Source organism: Amblyraja radiata, chromosome 31, assembly GCF_010909765.2.
Source record: "Amblyraja radiata isolate CabotCenter1 chromosome 31, sAmbRad1.1.pri, whole genome shotgun sequence".
In the NCBI taxonomy this organism is placed as follows: domain Eukaryota; kingdom Metazoa; phylum Chordata; class Chondrichthyes; order Rajiformes; family Rajidae; genus Amblyraja; species Amblyraja radiata.
The window spans coordinates 9,511,971-9,528,595 of NC_045986.1; the positions used below are offsets into that span (position 1 = coordinate 9,511,971).

General features: G+C 47.7%; 1 protein-coding gene across 1 annotated transcript in view; it reads left to right on the forward strand.

Moving 5' to 3' along the window:
* casz1 (castor zinc finger 1) overlaps positions 1-16,625 on the forward strand; it is a gene marked incomplete at its 5' end in the record, with an annotated part of 109,909 nt that overhangs the window by 33,776 nt on the left and 59,508 nt on the right. Inside the window, 2 exons of the mRNA XM_033048510.1 lie at positions 5,059-5,149; positions 15,527-15,691. Of these exons, the coding sequence (XP_032904401.1) occupies positions 5,059-5,149; positions 15,527-15,691 (256 nt within the window). The remainder of the gene's footprint in view (positions 1-5,058; positions 5,150-15,526; positions 15,692-16,625) is intronic.

Below are 16,625 nucleotides of genomic sequence, written 5' to 3' on the forward strand. Positions count from 1 at the left end.
CTTGGGGACATTTTTCACAGTGTTGAAAAAACGTCACGAGTTTACCGGATTTCCCGAGTACCTACCGTTACTCGTTATAGCCGCTACGGGACATCCACGAACTCCTATGGGCCCGCTACGTTAATATTTGTAGAAACAAGGAAATGCAGATGCTGGTTTAAAAAACGGACACAAAGTTCTGGAGTAACTCAGCAGCTCAGGCAGCATCTCTTGAGAAGAATGATAGGAGACATTTCGGATCACGACCCTTCTTCTTCTGACGACCCGAAACGTCATCTATCCATGTTCACCAGAGAAGCTGCCTGACCCACTGGGTTACTCCAGTACTTTGTGCCTTTTTTTTTCAGTTATTACTTGTTGACCAAATATATCCTGAAAACCGAGGTAGATAATAGGGTGGTAAAAAAGGCGTTTGGCACGGCATGGACAGTTTGGGCTGAAGGGTCTGATCCCTGCTGTATAACTCTGTGAGTCTATATATAAAACATTAAAATAAATGTTTACCTATCCCTTTCATGTCCAAAACTACTTCACCAGCAACCCAACTGAGTTGATACGACTTAATTTAAAGGACAGGATCCCGAACAAGCCCTTCATCCCAATTCCACTCTTTTCCTCTGGGTTGCTAACTCATCGGAACTTTAAGGTGAAGGGGAAAATATTTAATAGGAATCTGAGGGGATAACCTTGTCACACAAAGGGTGGTGGTTGTATGGAACAATCTGCTGGAGGAGGTCGTTGAGGCAGGGGCTATCCCAACATTTAAGAGGCAGTTAGACAGGTATACGGATAGGGAGTTTAGGTTTAGAGGGATAGGGACCAAATGCTGGCAGGTGGGACTAGTGTAGCTGGGACATGTTAGGCCCAAGGGCCACAGGGCCTGTTTCCACACTATGACTTCCCTGGTGATCGCCAGCATTGAGGATGCTGTGTCAGTAATCCTCCGGGTGAATACACTTGCTTATTAGATACAAGACATGTTATACATTGGACAAAGAGACCTGTTTGAGTCTCTGGTGTAATTCAGAGACCAAGACTGCATTGACTCTAGGAGAAGGCAATTACCATTGGGACAGGTCACCTCTGAGAGTGAAACTCTGAAGGAAGTAATGGAGCAGGGCCTCATGTCCAGTGATGTTACTGCCTTGGCAGCTCGCAGTCCGTGGAAGGCCACCTCCTCCCCACACTCAGCTCTCCCTCGGTACCGGCCTCCATGGGCCTGTTGTGAACACTGATCCTAATGGACCAGGAGTGTGGCCACTCAGGATAGATTTCCTTTTTAGGTTAATTTAGAGATACAGTGCTGAAACAGGCCCTTCGGCCCATCGAGTCCACGCCGTCCAGCGATCCCCGCACACTACCACTATCCTCACATTAGGGACAATTTACCATTATACCAAGCCAATGAACCTACAAACCTGGAGTGTGGGAGGTAACCAGAGCACCTGGAGGAAACCCACGCAGGTCAGAGGGAGAACGTACAAACTCCACACGGACAGCACCTGTAGTCAGGATCGAACTCGGATCTCTGGAGCTGTGAGGCGGCAACTCTGGCGCTGCGCCACTGTTAGTGCAACAGAGGCTTGAGTCACCATTTCATTGGTTGACTGTGTGGTTGGCAGGGGAGATCGGTTAAATCCGGGACAGGGTGGCAGAGAGCTGTACCACCCCTTGACCTCTACTATGGCAACAATGCATTAAATGCACCTTGTCACTGTGTCACCTGGAAGATAGTCTGTGCCACTAAGTATGCAACAGTGTTGTTGCTGGCTCTACCAGCTGTGCCAATGTGCCGGTCTGTGCTAGAATGTAGAAGAATGAAGAATGAAGTGATTCAAACATAGAAGATCTTGTGAAAAATTGAGTTATATTGAGATGGTTTCACTCGTGGGAAAGTTACAGACCTAATTAAAAATAAGGGCCCGGTGCATAGAATTTTATCAGAGTGTAGTGCATCTCTGGAATTGTCTGACTATGCAGATAATGGGCAGCACGGTGGCGCAGCGGTAGAGTAGCAGCCTTACAGCGCCAGGGACCCGGGTTCGATCCTGACTACGGGTGCTGTCTGTACAGAGTTTGCATGTTCTCCCTGTGACTGCATGGATTTTCTCCGGGTGCTCCGGTTTCCTCCCACACTCCAAAGACTTACAGGTTTGTTGGTTATTTGGCCTCTGTAAATTGTCCCTGGTGTGTAGGGTAGAACTAGTGTTTGGGGAGATCTTTGGTCGGCGCGGACTTGGTGGGCCCAGGTGCCTGTTTCCGTGCTGTGTCTCTAAACAGAACTAAATTAAACTAAAGAGGCAGGGAGCATTGCACAGTGCCAGTCACCACTGCAACAGTGCTGTTACAACATTGCTAATAACACTTCAGCAGCAGGAGTGGATTTGCAGAGAACCAGTTTCCCTGCTCCCAGTGAGAGAGTGGGGAATGTTGCCGACTGGCCCACTGCAGACTGCGGGAGTACGTGCTGAGGGACGCACTGAAGCTCGGAGCAGCCAACGCCAAGGCTTTGCGGGGAAGGACCACAGTCTAGGGTCCTTCCGCTGTTGGACATTGGGGGGCTGAGTCCGGTGGGAACGCCCCTCAAACAAGGAGAGGGATATCACCCCTGAGGTCACAGGAGTGGCAAGAGTGTTGTATTTAAAGATAGGTTCATAAGATAGGTCTATGAATTTAAAGATAGGCACGAACACAACTGATTATAACACTATTGAATCTACAGACATTGAGAGTGTATGAAGTATTTTTGCACTGTTTTTGTTTTGTAGATATTTTTTATCTTAAACATTTTGTATTCTGCATTGGGGGGGGGGGATATGTTGATGGATCCTCTGTGCAGGATCCACAGGTCGGTCTGACATGTGGACGTTGGCCAGTCCTGATGTGTTCTGTTTGCATTAGTATTGGGATGTGCCAGGCCAATGGAAGTCCATCCAACCCTGGGGCCGTGTGCTTGCTGAGATTTTAGTTTAGTTTAGTTTAGAGATACAGCGCTGAAACCGGCCCTTCGACCTACCGCGTCCGCTCCGACCAGCGATCCCCACACGCTAGCACTATCCTACACACACACACACACCGGGGATCATTTACAATGTTTACCGAAGCCAATTAACCTACAAACCTGCACGTCTTTGGAGTGTGGGAGGTAATCGGAGCACCCAGGGAAAACCCACGCGGTCACGGGGAGAACGTGCAAACTCCGTACAGACAGCAACCGTAGTCAGGATCGAACCCGGGTCTCTGGCGCTGTGAGGCAGCAACTCTACCGCTGCCCCGGATGAGTGAGAGGGTATCCCCTGGCTGAGTTCAATGAAGGAAACATCTCCAGCCAAGATATTTGTGGACGAAATTCAGTTTAATGTGGAGGCCAGCCCAAAATGTGGCCAATTGGAAAAAAAAACTTGGATTTTGCAATCTGTTCACATCTGTTTAGTTTAATTTTAGATATATGGCATGAGACCATGTCCTTCGGCCCACCGAGTCCACAGTGATCACCCGCACACAAACTCTAATCTACACACACTAGGGACAATTTACAAAGGCCAATTTACATAGACCTTCAAACCCACACGTCTTTGGGATGTGGGCAGAAACCGGAGCACAGAGAGAAAACCCACGCTGTCACGGGGAGAATGTACAAACTCCGTACAGACTGCACCCATAGTCAGGATCGAACCCAGTTCTCTGGTGCTGTGAGGCAGCAACTCTATGCCCCGACTGGGACATGAAAGTGGGCAGCCGCCGAATTTGCTTTGGAAAGATGCAGCAAAGTGCTCCCCTTTAGCTCTGCCAGCCATCCAAGCTGCAAGGAGCCTTGTAAAAGGCAGGGAGCACGATGATTTTTGTTCAACAGGCTGTTAACACTGAGTCGAGACTGGCCGCGCTGTGTTAATGACATGGCAAGGATTACTCCTGGCAAAGTTACAAGTGTGTTCCATTTAAAACAGCTTTTCACCATTATACTGGGATTGCTGCTGGCTGTGGTTCCCCTGCTGCACTGAAGCATTGCTGACGGTCAGAACAAAAAACCCCTCCCCGCACACGGAAGCATCTCAGGCGATGAAGACCCTCCTCCCAATTGCAGCCCCATCGTTAATCGTCTGAAAGACCGGGGGTGCTTAAGTTGAGTCAAGGCTCTTGTACGTTATTCCAGCCTCACAAAACAGGAGCAGGAATCGGCCACGTTCAATATGCTCAAGGCTTCTGCCTCCATCTCCCCATCATCCTCAGCATTCTTTTTAAGAAGGATGCTGGAAAATCGAAGGTCGACAAGAGTGCTGGAGAAACTCAGCGGGTGCAGCAGCATCTATGGAGCAAAGGAAATAGGCAACGTTTCGGGACGAAACGTTGCCTATTTCCTTCGCTCCATAGATGCTGCCGCACCCGCAGAGTTTCTCCAGCACTCTTGCCTACCATCCTCAGCATTCTATTCTTTCTTAGATATAGACTTTAGAGATACAGCGTGGAAACAGGCCCTTTGGCCCACCGAGTCTGTGCCGACCAGCGATCACACTAACATTATTCTACACACTAAGGATAATTTACAGAAGCCAATTAACCTACAAACCTGCACGTCTTTGGCGTGTGGGAGGAAACTGGAGAAGCTGGAGGATGTACTAAAGCCGAACAGACCCGTGGTCAGGATCGAACCTGGGTCTTTGGCGCTGTAAAGTAGCAACTCTACCGCTGCGCCACCGTGCAGCCCTGATTATCTCTGAGATAATCGTAACATATTCCCTCCCAAACTGTCCTTAATCCTCACCTTCAAGCAAGACTTTAGTACAAACCTCAGTGCAAACTCCACACGCAACAGCACCCGAGATCGGGATCGAACCTAGGTCTCTGGCGCTGTGAGGCAGTGGCTCTACCAGCTGCGGTGCGAGCAGGTTTCCCCGCTGGTACAAAAGCTGGACTCCAGGGCGCGTGCGGAAGCGCCAGTGATCGGCGGTGAAAAGGTGTGTTGGCTCAGGGCCCAGTCACTATTGAGTCAAACCACGGGCAGGCCAACCTGCAGAAAGTAAAGCGCGGAAATCATCCCTGCTTTTTCCTCAATTGCAGGTTTTCCGGGAGTCAGCAGTGTGGGCACATTCACTGCGCCTATCAGTACCGGGAACACTACCATTGTCTGGACCCCGAGTGCAACTATCAGGTACGGCCTCAGTTTTAACATCACCTTCCTTTCACTCTCTCCTCTCTCAACTCTTCCCCACGGCAAGGAACAGAAGCCTCTCCCCACTGCCCTCGGCCCTGTCTACATGAAGCGTTGCGCAAGGGGAGTAAACATAGACAACGCTGCAAGTGCTGGAAATGATTTCACCCTTGCTCATTGTTTCAATGCTTAGTTTAACTTGGATTTATCACCTTGTGATGTCACAGACTCGTACAGCGGGAAATAGGCTCATCGGCCCAACTTGCCCACACTAACCAACATGTCTCATCTACACTAGTCCCACCTGCCTGCATTGGGCCCATATCCCTCCAAACCTGTCCTAACCATATACCTGTCGAAACGTTGCAATAGTCCCTGCCTCAACTACCTCCTCTGGCAGCTCGTTCCATACACCCACCACCCTTTGTGTGAAAAAGTTACCCCACAGATTCCTATTAAATCTTCCCCCCTTCACCTTAAACCCATGTCCTCTGGATCTCGATTCCCCTACTCTGGGCAAGAGACTTTGACTCTGTGCATCTACCCGATCTATTCCTCTCATGATTTTATACACCTCTATAAGATCACCCCTCATCCTCCTGCACTCCAAGGAATAGAGTCCCAGCCTGCTCAACCTCTCCCTATAGCTCAGACCCTCGAGTCCTGGCAACATCCTCGTGACTCTTCTGTACCCTTTCCAGCTTGACAACATCTTTCCTTTAACATGGTGTCCAGAACATAACACAATACTCTAAATGCGGCCGCATCAGATTATTGACATGCAAAATGACATAAGAAAGAGAATGGTGAAAAGATTCAGCAGGTCAGGTAGAATCTGTGAAGAGTGTGAACATTTCAGGTTCAAAAAACAAGACAAAATGCTGGAGTAACTCAGTGGGCCTGGCAGCATCTCTGCAGAAAAGGAGTAGGTGACGTTTTGGGTCGGGACCCTTCCTCCTTGAACATTTCAGATGATTAATCAACATCAGGATGAAGAAAGGTTAGAAATTAGACGGCTTATAATTTGCGAGGAAAGGTTGGGGGGTTGGGGTAAATAAATGGGGCGGTGTGTGGCTGGGTTAAAGGTGTCATTGGTTGGAGGGCATGAATGGTGATGGTGCCAACAGAGCTTTGTGTGTGAGGGGGAAGGGACAAATAGGAGGTGATGAATGAATTCTGAACCCGCTTTGGTCGACTGTGCATGGGGTTAACTTTAGGTTGTCTGAACAAAAGAGCGGGATACTTCCAGATTTATGTTGATGAAGGTACACAAAAAAGCTGGAGAAACTCAGCGGGTGCAGCAGCACCTATGGAGCGAAGGAAATAGGCAACGTTTCGGGCCGAAACCCTTCTTCAGGCTGATCGGGGGGGCGGGGACAAGAAAGGAAAAAGGTGGAGGAGCCCGAAGGCTGGGGGATGGGAGGAGACAGCAGGGGGACTGAGGAAGGGGAGGAGATAGCAAGGACTAACAAAATTGGGAGAATTCGATGTTCATGCCCCCAGGATGCAGACTCCCCAAGCTTTATGTTGATGAAGTTCTTTGGAAATGGTAGCACTGGCAGCAGCCTAGATTTACCAGGCCTCGATTGGAGAGGTGCCTTATCTAGAGGGGCTTGATATTTTGGACTGCACTCCTTAAATGTAGAAGAATAAGGGATGAACTTCTACAAACGATGCTGATGAAGCTTAACAGTGTAGACTTTTAATTTAAGGTACACAAAAAAGCTGGAGAAACTCAGCGGGTGCAGCAGCATTTATGGAGCGAAGGAAATAGGCAACATTTTAGGGTTTCGGCCCGAAACGTTGCCTATTTTCTTCGCTCCATAGATGCTGCTGCACCCGCTGAGTTTCTCCAGCATTTTTGTGTACCTTCGATTTTCCAGCATCTACAGTTCCTTCTTAAAGACTTTTAGTTCAGTTTGGTTTGTATTAGATTGGATTCGTTTGGTTTAGTCTAGTTTAGTTCGCTTTAGTTTAGTTTGGTTTTGTTTCGTTTAGGATAGAGATACAGCATGGAAACAGGCCTTTTTCGGCCCACCGAGTCCACGCCGACCTTCGATCACCCATTCACACTTTCCTATGTTATCCCACTTTCTCACCCACTCCCTGCACACCAGGGGCAATTTACAGAAGTCAATTAGCCTACGAACCCGCTTGTGTTTGGGATGTGGGAGTAAACCAGAGCAACCGGAGGTAACCCACGAGGTCACCGGGGGAACGTGCAAACTCCACACAGACAGCACCCGAGGTCAGGATCGGACCTAGACCTCTGGCGCTGTGAGGCAGCAGCTCTGCCAGCTCTGCGGTCTGTATTCCTTGAATGGGGAAGAATGAGGGATGAACTGATTCAAACATTGAAGATCCTGGGATAACTTGACAGAGTGATATTGAGATGTTTTCACTCGTGGGAAAATTAAAGATTTAATTATAAATAAGGGGCCGGTGCACAGATATGTCTTCTTTCAGAGTGGAGTGCATTTCTGGAATTGTCTGCCTGTGAGTATAATGTGTGGCACGGTGGTGCAGTGGTAGAGTTGCTGTCTTGCAGCGCCAGAGACCCGGGTACGATCATGACCTTGGGTGCTGTCTGTACGGTGTTTGTACATTGTCCATGTGACCGCGTGGGTTTTCTCTGGGTGCTCTGGCTTCCTCCCATATTCCAAAGACGTGCGGGTATGTAGGTAAATTATCCCTAGTGTGTAGGATAGAATGAGTAATCAGGTGATCGTTGGTCGGCGCGGACTGGATGGGCCGAAGGGCCGGTTTCCTCACTGTATCTCAAAAATGAAATAGTGGAGGCAAGAAACATTAATGTGTTTAGGGTGGAGAGAGTTAAATATTGGAAGGAAGGGTTGGTGGGTGTTAGGAACGAGCTGCCAGTGGAGGGAAACATAGAAACATAGAAAATAGGTGCAGGAGGAGGCCATTCGGCCCTTCGAGCCAGCACCACCATTCATTGTGATCATGGCTGATCGTCCCCAATTAATAACTCGTGCCTGCCTTCTCCCCATATCCCTTGATTCCACCAGCCCCTAGAGCTCTATCTAACTCTCTCTTAAATCCATCCAGTGACTTGGCCTCCACTGCCCTCTGTGGCAGGGAATTCCACAAATTCACAACTCTTTGGGTGAAAAAGATTTTTCTCACCTCAGTCATAAATGGCCTCACCTTTATTCTAAGACTGTGGCCCCTGGTTCTGGACTCGCCCAACAAGGTAGTTGCGGCAGGGACAATCGCAACGTTTAAGAAGCAATTAGACAGGTACATGGATAGGACAGGTTTAGAGGGATATGGGCCAAATGCAGGCAAGTGGGACTAGTGTAGATGGGACATGTTGGTCAGAGTCGGACTGAAGGGCCTGTTTTCACACTGTATGACTCCATGACTCTATCCGGGAATTGAAGGCAATGGGGAACCGGCACAGTGTAAGAGATGAATCAGCCATGGTTGTATTGACTGGCGGTGCAGGCCAGAGCCCTATGTTCTTGTCTTCTTGTATATGTTAAGAGGAGATAATGGAGAGACAGCACTGAGCCACTGTCCCGAGACACGCATACTGGTTGCTCCAACCTGTTCACTGGGAACTAACTTTTAGAGATACAGCGCAGTATCAGGCCCTTCGGCCCACTGAGTCCGCGCCGAGCAGCGATCATCCCGTACACCAACACTATCCTATACACTGGTAACAATTTACAATTTTACCAAAGCCAATTTACCTACTAACCTGTACACCCCTAGAATGTGGGAGGAGACCGGAGCACCCGGAGAAAACCCACGCAGGTCACAGGGAGAGAGTGCAAACTCCGCACAGACAGCACCCATCGTCAGAATCGAACCCGGGTCTCTGGCACTGTAAGGCAGCAGGTCTACCGCTGCGCCACTGTGCCGCACCAGTGCTGTTTCAAGTGCTCTATTTACACTTCCATTTAACTAATTTTTCCTTAAAGTACTTAACATTTGTGTGAAAAGACTAAATTAATCAATTTCTAAAAAAAAAAGTGCAAACCAGCTTTAGCTGCTGTAATATCTTGCAGCTTTTATTTATTGTTGATGATAGTACTGTGATTTTTTTCACATGGGGCTTTCTCGACCCATTAAAAATCATTGCGTTTGGAGCCAGCTGGCTCAGCCTCTTATTTACTGTTGCCAGCGTCAGTCCCACCATCTGGTGCCATTTTAGCTCAGCACCTCTCCTTGCCAGGCAGACTGAATGAAAAAAAATTCAACATTGACGACATTCTCCAGCAGGAACGAAGCTATATATGCAACAAGATGATCACATCCTTAGCCTGACAACACCGCAAACCTATCTCCATCTGAAGAAGGGTCTGGTCCAGAAACGTCACCCATTCCTTCTCACCAGAAGATGCTGCCTGACCCACCGAATTACTCCAGCATTTAGTGTCTATCTTGAACCAGCATCTGCAGTTCTGTCCTACACATTCCTTCTTCTCCACTCTCTATCTCTTTCTCATTCCATTTCTCTCATCTTTTATCCCTTCTTCTATTTTTCTGTTCCGTTCCCTCTATTTCGTTCCCTGTCTCTATTTGCCCCTCATATTCTCTTGCCATCTCACATTATTTCCCCCTCTCTCATCCATTCACCCTCTCGTATTGTCTTCTATCTTTTAATCCTATCCTCGCCAATTTTAGTTTTACTTTAGAGATACAGCGCGGAAACAGGCCCATCGTGTGCGCGCCGGCCAGCGATCCCCGCACAACAACGCTATCCTACACACACTAGGGACAAGTTTTTTTATTTTATAGAAGCCAATTAACCAACAAACCTGTATTTCTTTGGAGTGTGGGAGGAAACAGGAGCACACGGAGAAACCCCACGCGGTCACTGGGACAACGTACAAACACCGTACAGACAGCACCCGTAGTCAGGATCAAACCCAGGTCTTTGGCGCTGTAAGGCAGCAACTCTACCGCTGCACCACCGTGCCTCCCCCCCCCCCCCCCCCCCCCCCCCCACCCCCCCCAAATTCTTCGTTCTTCAAGGACTCAACAGATGCCTAATCTGTTCTCTATTTTTTTGTATTTGTTCTTTGGTCCCTTCTCCCATTCTCTCCATCCTTCCCGTATTGTCCTCCTGCTCTCTTTGCCCTGTTCAACACTCTGTGTTTCTTGTTCTATCTCCCACTCTCATTCTGTCTATTTCAAGATCCCTCTCACCTTCAATCTCTCCGCTCTGTCTCACTCCATCTCCCTCTCTCTATGCCTTTGACTCCTCTTACTTCTCCAGTCTGCCAGAAATGGCCAATCTCTCCACACCATGCTTTGGGCAAGCTTGCATTCAATGCAGAGTTGAAGTTAACCCCTGATTCTGTACTTGAAAAAAACACACTCCCTTTTTTATAAGATTCATTTCATTGCATGAATGACACCGGTGAATCTCAAAACTGAAACCAAATCAAGTTACGCAGTGGATCAGCAACTCTCCTTGACAACACTACATCCACAGTGATAAAATGCCAAACTCTATTTAATTGGACTGAATGTGTTAGATGGAATGTAAGATAATAGTGTTTCCTGTTGATCCTTGCAACACATTTTAATTGACACGAGTCACCGTAACACAGTGAGGCCTGGCTCCTGTCCCCAGGGGATGGAGGGAAAAATCAAAGGCATCTCTCCATCTACAGTGTGCTGAATCGACTTTAAGAGGCCGATGGGCACCTGTTGGGCTTGGTTGCCCCAGGAGCGGTGTAGAGGGAGTGGGAGGTCAGGAAGGATACAGCAGAGGATGTATATTATTCAGAGGGGAGTGGCGTAAAGAGGTTGACCTTTGACCCTTACTCACAAAGAGCGGGCAGAAGAATGCAAGGACGGGCACCAGCATTGAAAGGCGCTCTACAGGATTAGGCTCGGATAAAGGCTGCTTCGGGGGGCTTTCACTTCCAATTCGTCCAATTCTGGTCCCAGTATTATGGATAGGATGGGTTTAGAGGGATATGGGCCAAACGCAAGCAGGTGCGTCCAGTGTAGATGGGGCATGTTGGTTAGGGTGGGCAAGTTGGGTCAAAGGGCCTGTTTCCATGCTGTATGCCTCAGTGTCTCTATGACTCGACCATGGCCTCTGGGTTACAGAGACGATTGGTGTCAGAGGATTGGGTCAACCTGGTGCAAGGAAGGGTTGTTTAAGAAGGAACTGCAGATGCTGGAAAATCGAAGGTAGACAAAAGTGCTGGAGAAACTCAGCGGGTGCAGCAGCATCTACGGAGCGAAGGAAATAGGCAACGTTGCCTATTTCCTTCGCTCCATAGATGCTGCTGCACCCGCTGAGTTTCTCCAGCACTTTTGTCTACCTGCAAGGAAGGGTTGGGTCATTTCAAGGGACCCACTCTCAGAATGAATGGTCCAGTTTCAGCAACTCGGAGGAGAGAGGCTAGCAGTACAAATCAGTCTAGGATCAGAGTTTAATTGATACCCATGGATGGAGATCACTGGCATAACCAGTGCTCACCCGTCATGAACGCAACAGATTGAGAGACCATCTTAGGGGGACGGTACAATTGAAGGCCTCAGTCATGGAGGGACCAGATGAGGCTGGAAAATTTGTGTGGCCACAGCCAGCACCTCCAGCACCATTAGGGACACTGACCTTCTCCATTGCCCCAATTCCATCGCCTTTACTGAACTGAATTCTGAATGCTGGGTACCACGGTAGAATCAATCCATCCATTGTCCTGAAGTCTGAATTGCCAACCAGTACCTTCACCACCTCTGCTGACATTCACACTAAATCCCTGCTTGTTGATTTGTTTCAAGGTCACATCTTGCTGTCCTTCCCATCGCTCCGACTGTCCTTCCCATCGCACCGACTGTCCTTCCCATCGCTCCGACTGTCCTTCCCATCGCTCCGACAGCGCTTCCCATTGTTACGACTGTTCTTATCACCAGAATTGTTCCTCTCATCGCTGGGAAGGACATTCACAAACTCACTGAGATACATCTACAAGTCCATGCCATAAAGCAGTGAGCAGTGAACAACTGAAGGTTAACAGCAATGTGTCAGGATGAGGCCTGGGAGTCATTGTAAGGCCTGGGGTCTCCATGAAGCCTGGCAGTGAGGGTGAGGCCTGGAGTTAGTTTAAAGTCTGGAAGACAGGGTGAGGCTTGGTAGTGTGTGTGAGAACTGGGAGTGAGTGTAAGGCCTGGCAGTGAGGGTGAAGCCTGGAGTCAGTGTGAGGCCTGGAGTCCTCATGAGGCCTGTAAGTGAGTGTAGGCATGGGATTGAGGGTAAGGCCTGGGACATAGGGTGAGGCCTAGGAGTAAGGGTGAAGCCTGCAGTCAACACAAGGCAGAGTGAGGCCTGGGAGATTGTGTGAACCCTGAATCCCCACGAGACCCCAGGAGTAACAGAACATGGCGGAAGAGAACACGTGTTGTAATGGAGCATGGAGTAAATGAGGTGCTTGAGGAGTATAAAGAATGTAAACAGAATCTTAAGAAATAAATTAGAAAAGCTAAAAGAAGATATGAGGTTGCTTTGGCAAGTAAGGTGAAAGTATATCCAAAGGGTTTCTACAGCTATATTAATAGCAAAAGGATAACGAGGGATAAAATTGGTCCATTAGAGAGTCAGAGTGGACAGCTATCTGCAGAGCCAAAAGAGATGGGGGAGATATTGAACAATTTCTTTTCTTCGGTATTCACCAAGGAGAAGGATATTGAATTATGTGAGGTAAGGGAAACAAGTAGAGTAGCTATGGAAACTATGAGATTCAAAGAAGAGGAAGTACTGACACTTTAAAAAAATATAAAAGTGGATAAGTCTCCAGGTCCAGACAGGATATTCCCAAGGACATTGAGGGAAGCTAGTGTAGAAATAGCAGGGGCTATGACAGAAATATTTCAAAAGTCATTAGAAACGGGAATAGTGCCGGAGGATTGGCGTACTGCGCATGTTGTTCCATTGTTTAAAAAAGGGTTCTAAGAGTAAACCTAGCAATTATAGACCTGTTCGTTTGACGTCAGTGGTGGGCAAATTAATGGAAAGGATACTTAGAGATAATATATATAAGCATCTGGATAAACAGGGTCTGATTAGGAACAGTCAACATGGATTTGTGCCTGGAAGGTCATGTTTGACTAATCTTCTTGAATTTTTTGAAGAGGTTACTCGGGAAATTGATGAGGGTAAAGCAGTGGATGTTGTATATATGGACTTCAGTAAGGCCCTTGACAAGGTTCCTCACGGAAGGTTGGTTAAGAAGGTTCAATTGTTGGGTATTAATGGTGGAGTAGCAAGATGGATTCAACAGTGGCTGAATGGGAGATGCCAGAGAGTAATGGTGGATGGCTGTTTGTCAGGTTGGAGGCCAGTGACTAGTGGGGTGCCACAGGGATCTGTGTTGGGTCCACTGTTGTTTGTCATGTACATCAATGATCTGGATGATGGTGTGGTAAATTGGATTAGTAAGTATGCAGATGATACTAAGATAGGTGGTGTTGTGGATAATGAAGTAGATTTTCAAAGTCTACAGAGAGAATTAGGCCAGTTGGAAGAGTGGGCTGAAAAATGGCAGATGGAGTTTAATGCTGATAAGTGTGAGGTGCTACATCTTGGCAGGACAAATCAAAATAGGACGTACATAGTAAATGGTAGGGAATTGAGGAATGCAGTTGAACAGAGGGATCTAGGAATAACTGTGCACAGTTCCCCGACGGTGGAATCTCATGTAGATAGGGTGGTAAAGAAAGCTTTTCGTGTGCTGGCCTTTATAAATCAGAGCATTGAGTATAGAAGTTGGGATGTAATGTTAAAATTGTACAAGGCATTGATGAGGCCAATTCTGGAGTATGATGTACAATTTTGGTCGCCTAATTATAGGAAGGATGTCAACAAAATAGAGAGAGTACAGAGGAGATTTACGAGAATGTTGCCTGGGTTTCAGCAACTAAGTTACAGAGAAAGGTTGAACAAGTTGGGTCTTTATTCTTTGGAGCGCAGAAGGTTAAGGGGGCACTTGATAGAGGTCTTTAAAATGATGAGAGGGATAGACAGAGTTGACGTGGATAAGCTTTTCCCACTGAGAGTAGGGAAGATTCAAACAAGAGGACATGACTTGAGAATTAAGGGGCAGAAGTTTAGGGGTAACATGAGGGGGAACTTCTTTACTCAGAGAGTGGTAGCTGTGTGGAATGAGCATCCAGTTAAGGTGGTGGAGGCAGGTTCGAATTTATCATTTAAAAATAAATTGGATAGTTATATGGACGGGAAAGGAATTGAGGGTTATGGTCTGAGTGCAGGTAGATGGGACTAGGGAAGAATACGTGTTCGGCACAGACTAGAAGGGCCGAGATGGCCTGTTTCCGTGCTGTAATTGTTATATGGTTATATGGTGTTTGAGAGTGACGGGGACTGAAAGTAACACAACTTTAGCGAAGGATTGAAATTCAATGAGTCAACACAAGAACATGAAGATTGAAACAGACTTTAAATTATGAAAACATTAACAGCAGTTAAGCTTTCACAAGCAAACTGTTATGACATCGGGGAAGCACTTAGAAAGATATAAAGTTTCATTTAATAGCTGATAGTTGCTTCTCTTCCCCATCAACGGGTATAAACAGGGCTTGTAAAGGGAGTTTAGTGCTTCTGCTGGAGTCTCCGTTAACCAGTTGCCGCTCAGAGTCGCCAGCAGGGTTAGGCTCCGAGCTCAGTTACAGAGTCAGAGGGAACAACCTCTGGATTCCGGGATCTCTGCTATTCCCGGAAAAATGGGAGCTCAATCCGGGAAAAATGTCGGAATGAATAACATGACCTCAACCAGAGCAGAACGTTCCAGGATCGGCTGAGGAGTAAAGAATGTAGAATTGTCCCAACTGGAGTCTGTAAGCCACCCTCCGCACTCCGAACCAACTGTTGACTTTCTTGTCATGAACTGCAGGTTTACTGAGGACAGTTTTGTTTCCGCTCCGTTATTTGTGTTCACCAGGGCTGACCGAGACCTAGAGACACTATTCACTAGAGACACAAGGAACTGCAGGTGCTGGCTTACCAAAAAAAGTCACAAAGTGTTTGAGTAATGCCCCTGTCCCACTTAGGAAACCTGAACGGAAACCTCTGGAGACTTTGCGCCCCATCCAAGGTTTCCGTGCGGTTCCCGGAGGTTGCAGGTGGTTGCTGGAGGTTGCAGGTAGTGGAAGCAGGTAGGGAGACTGACAAAAACCTCCGGGAACCGCACGGAAACCTGTGGCCTCTCTCTCTCTCACTGCCTGGGATGGTGCTATGCACGGTGTGGCTGCTGTGTTCCAACACCGCCACATTGCAGGAGTGCAGGGTTGGCGTTGGCCGCCGGTGATGCCAGGGAGGCCAGCCCTTGCCCGGCCAGTGCCCACTGCCTGACCGTTCTGTTCTCTCGACAGAGGTTCACCAGTAAACAGGACGTGATCCGACACTACAACATGCACAAGAAGAGGGACAACTCCCTGCAGCACGGCTTCATGCGCTTCAGCCCCCTGGATGACTGCAGCGTTTACTACCACGGCTGCCATCTCAACGGCAAGAGCACCCACTACCACTGCATGCAGGTAACCCTCCACCGCTCCCCCCTGCAGCCTGCACCCCTCCCCCTCCCCCACCCCGAGTCAACGGCATGGGGATAGACTTACCCATCGTCGCTATACCGCACCGCAACCACATTACGTCAGTCAGCACGGCCTTGACCAACAGAGACATAACCAGCAGGGCTATAACTAGACAACCATAACTAGTAGACATAACTAACATAGACATAACTAGCAGACGTAACTAGCATAGACATAACTAGCAGAGACATAACCAGCAGAAGCATAAATAGAGAACCATAACTACCAGTAACATAAATAGCAGAGATATAACTAGCAAAACTATAACTAGAGAGCCATAACCAGCAGTGACATTACCAGCAGTGACATAACTAGAGAAACATAATTAGCAGACATAACTAGCAGAGACATAACTAGCAGAGACATAACTAGCAGAGACATAACTAGCAGAGACATAACTAGAGAACCATAAATTGCAGAGACATAACTAGCAAAACTAAAACTAGAGAGCCATAACTAGTAGAGACATAACTAGCAGAACTATAACTAGAGAGCAGTAACTAGCAGAGACATAACCAGCAGAACTCTAACTAGCAGAGACATAACTAGCAGAATAATCCAGGCAGCATTCTGGTAAACTTAATTAAATTTTGGTTCTCAAATGAAGGCAGAGAAAAGGTCAAAGGGGGAATTTATTTTTGAACAGCAAAATCTTGTTCGTGTCATGCCTGCTGCACTTGAGGCAAGGGAGGCTGTGTCTCTTGTGACATCTTCAGACCTTCACAGTCCTGTGTTTTCTTCTCTGTAAACGTTTTTTCCTGACCAATGCATCTTGCATCAATGAAGTATTTTGAAGTGCGTTCACATGAAAAATAGCAAAGTGTACGGATGATTTGCACACACCAAAATCACACCCAAAACATCATGTCCAGGCTGA